This window comes from Papaver somniferum, chromosome 11 (assembly GCF_003573695.1).
Source record: "Papaver somniferum cultivar HN1 chromosome 11, ASM357369v1, whole genome shotgun sequence".
Lineage (NCBI taxonomy): Eukaryota > Viridiplantae > Streptophyta > Magnoliopsida > Ranunculales > Papaveraceae > Papaver > Papaver somniferum.
Genome location: NC_039368.1, coordinates 101,366,679 through 101,370,085, shown reverse-complemented (window position 1 = coordinate 101,370,085; position 3,407 = coordinate 101,366,679). Strand labels below are relative to the sequence as shown.

At 37.8% G+C, this 3,407-nt stretch overlaps 1 protein-coding gene across 1 annotated transcript; it reads right to left on the bottom strand.

Moving 5' to 3' along the window:
- Positions 1–1,797: 1,797 nt before the first annotated feature.
- On the bottom strand, positions 1,798–3,000 carry LOC113324830. Its single transcript, XM_026573117.1, has one exon. It carries the CDS (start codon positions 2,998–3,000, stop codon positions 1,798–1,800), a length of 1,203 nt encoding a protein of 400 aa, XP_026428902.1.
- Between the last annotated feature and the right edge of the window lie 407 nt (positions 3,001–3,407).

Sequence of the window (3,407 nt, the reverse complement as noted above, 5' to 3'; positions counted from 1 at the left end):
TCAACTGCATCTAAGTAATGGACTTCTTTCACCCATTTCAGTTGAGCACCACCATCACAACATCACCAACACATATGCAAGTCTGAGTAATCCCAGCTATACCTCTTCATTCAACAACAATTACATCTCAATCACTTATCACTTGTACCCATCCACATACTGCTAGTAAACAACTTAGTTTCAAAACAACACCATTTAAACACCGTTCTCTTACTAACTTATTCCACCTGCATCATCTCGCTCACCAATGTATTCAAAACAACACAACTGACATAGTGATCCATTACCTCAGTCTACCACCACAACTACACTCAACTCCATTTCCATACCCACTTTACCTGCACATTAAGAACTGTGTAACTTATACATCATTTCTCATTACCTTCTTCACTGTTATTCAACACAATTTTCCAAAACCAGAACCTGTTCTTTCCCTTGTTAACTAACAACACAACAATTCCCTTTTCTTCTGTTAAAGTCATACTCCACCTGCAACTTCAGTATCACCCAAACATTTAAACCGTTCACCAACACAAAACCACAAACTCCCCATAACACCACCAGTTCATTGTATTTGCAATATACATCACCACAACATTATAAACTAATCATCACATGAACTCAACAATTAGAAAAACTATTAGCTCTATGAGTTCACTTAAGAAGAACTATTACCTCAATTTGATTTCACCGAGAAATCGAATCAATTCTTCTTTCCTTCGACTCCATCCAGAAAATCTTCTCAAAACTAACACCACCCCACTAGTTCTGTTTAATCAAACCTCAACCATCTTCACCAAACTCGAACTACTTTTCATCTCTAATCCTAATTAATCCAATCAATCAATACCCATATCAAATCCCCTTCTTAAAACATCAATTGCATCTTCTAATTCATCTATGAATTCTTCTTGAAAACCTAACTGTTGATTCAATCCTCAAGACAACTTCAGAACAACCCAATTCTTCTTCTTGTTCTCGACATACAAAACCCATCTTCAATTAACTGATTTCATACTCAATTCCATATAATTCCTCAATCAACTTCATCGTTCAGAAAACCCTAACTTCAATTTCCAGCAACAACTCTATCATTTTCTTCTGAAGCTCCAATAATTTCAGTATAGCACATACTCACTCTATCCATCATCTTACTAAGCTTATTACAGATCCACATACAAAAACAAACTCAATTCTGTTGAATCGAGATCGCCAGAAGAGGAGAAGAAAAGCGTGAGAGGAAAGAGAGAAAGAAAAAGATAAGAAGAAAAGAGAAATGACTTTCTCTTCACGTCGTGATGATAAGCCAACTGAGTTTACTACAGCGCCCAACGTTGGATAAGGGCATCCAAGTCGGCTTGTCAATAAATGCCTAATATTCCCTTCATACTCATCCGGTGATATCTTCTTCGTCCAGTGCCCGAATGACGCGTGCGAGTAGTCCAATATGCATAACTTTTCGAGATCTATTCAACGGTACTAGTTTCGTACCTAGATAATTGTTAGATTATTTCCTATTAATTAACCTTCGTGTTAAAGTAATCGAGTTATTATCGGCTAATTTGACACTTGACGGGTCTAATAGCGTTGACAAGCTTGCGGGTCTTTACAGGTTGATCCACATTCGTTCCTTGGGCTTTAAGGATAAGCTTTTGGTAGATCGATTTGACCGTGAAATTTCCATTTGTTGTCAGAGGCAATAGGAGAGTGTCCCTCTCGGTGCTCGCGGTTTTTAGATCTATAGTTTGTATGTTCTCAACCGCTCTCAGAAAGTCAGTGTTCCATTCTCTTGTGTGGCTATTGAAGATTTCGCTCACCAGTTGCAGCGCAATTCCAATAATGGATGTTGTTTGTTCCTTTGTTAGTTGATTTGGTTTTTCTGTTGGGAACCAGTGGTGTTTCCAAATTTGTATACTCACTTGTACTTATATTCCAGATACCCCATTTCTTAACAATCTCTAAACCAATGTAGAATCCTTTCCATAGCCAGGAGCTATTTGCCTTTACTTTACTAATGCAAATAGGGGAAATACCTTTGAAGTATTTTTCCTCCATAACTTTCTCCCATAATTGATCTCGGTTGTGTATCATTCTCCAAACCGTTTTTGCAATTAGTGCTCTATTAAAGCACTCAAAATTTTTGAAACCTATCCCCCTCATCTCTTTCGAGAAACAGAAAGCTACCCATTTTTTAAGACATAGCCCTCTTCCATCCTCTCTCGAGTGGTCCCACCAGTACGCTCTATTTCTTCTATCCATTCTTTTGGTAATCGATTTTGGTATAATAAAACATGTCATATGGTAAGTGGCGAGAGAGTCAGCCACATGTTTTAGCATTACACCTTTTCCTGCTCCCGAAAGGAGCTTGCCAGACCATCCTGCTAGTCTGTTTCTATGTTTTTCAGCTAGTAGTTCGAAACACTGGATTTTTGATCTATGGGTAAACAGAGGGACTCCCAGATACTTATCATCTAGTTTGATTCTTCCAACCTTGAGAATTCCTATGATATCTCTAGCCTTGTTGTTGGGGACCGATTTGCTAAAAAAGATTCCCGACTTTTCATAGTTTATTAGTTGGCCAGAGCCAGCACTAAAAGCTTCAAGGATCTTTAAAAGCCTCCTACTATCTTTTTTGGTGGCTCTAGTGAAAATAATACAGTCGTCCACGAATAAGAGTTGGGATATAGTAAAGGAGTTCTTAGATAAATTTACCCCATGAATCCATTTCTTTTTCTTAGCTTCGTTAAGCACTCTTGAGAGGCTTTCCATACAGATAATGGAGAGATAAGGGAATAAAGGGTCACCTTGACGAATTCCTCTGCTAGGCTTGAAAAAACTAGTCGAAAATCCACTGATTAAAATCGCACTGGAAGTAGTATTAATGCATTGCATTATTAATCTTGTCCATTCATCACAAAATCCCAGTTTTTTTAGAACAGATTCCAAGAAGGTCCATTCCACCCTATCAAAGGCCTTGGACATATCTATTTTTAGGCCCATGTATCCGTTGTTGGTTTTTTTTTCTCATAGTATGGATAACTTCATGTGATGTTACAATGTTATCCGTAATTTTCCTATCAGGGACAAAAGCCGGTTGATATGGGGAGATGAATTTATCAAGAAACGGCTTTATTCTGTTTGCAAGCAATTTGGAGATAACCTTGTAAATAGTATTGCATAGAGACATCGGGCGAAAGTCAGCTGGGGTTTCTGGATTTTCTTTTTTGGGAATAAGAGTGATGAAAGTATTATTTATCTCTTTGAGCAGATTTTTGGAATAGAAGAAATTCTGAATCAGTTTAGTGACATCCTCTTTAATGAGATACCAGTTCTTTTGGTAAAAAGTTGCTGGGAAACCATCTGGTCCAGAGGGTTTATCAGGATGCATGTAGAAAACCACTAGTTTG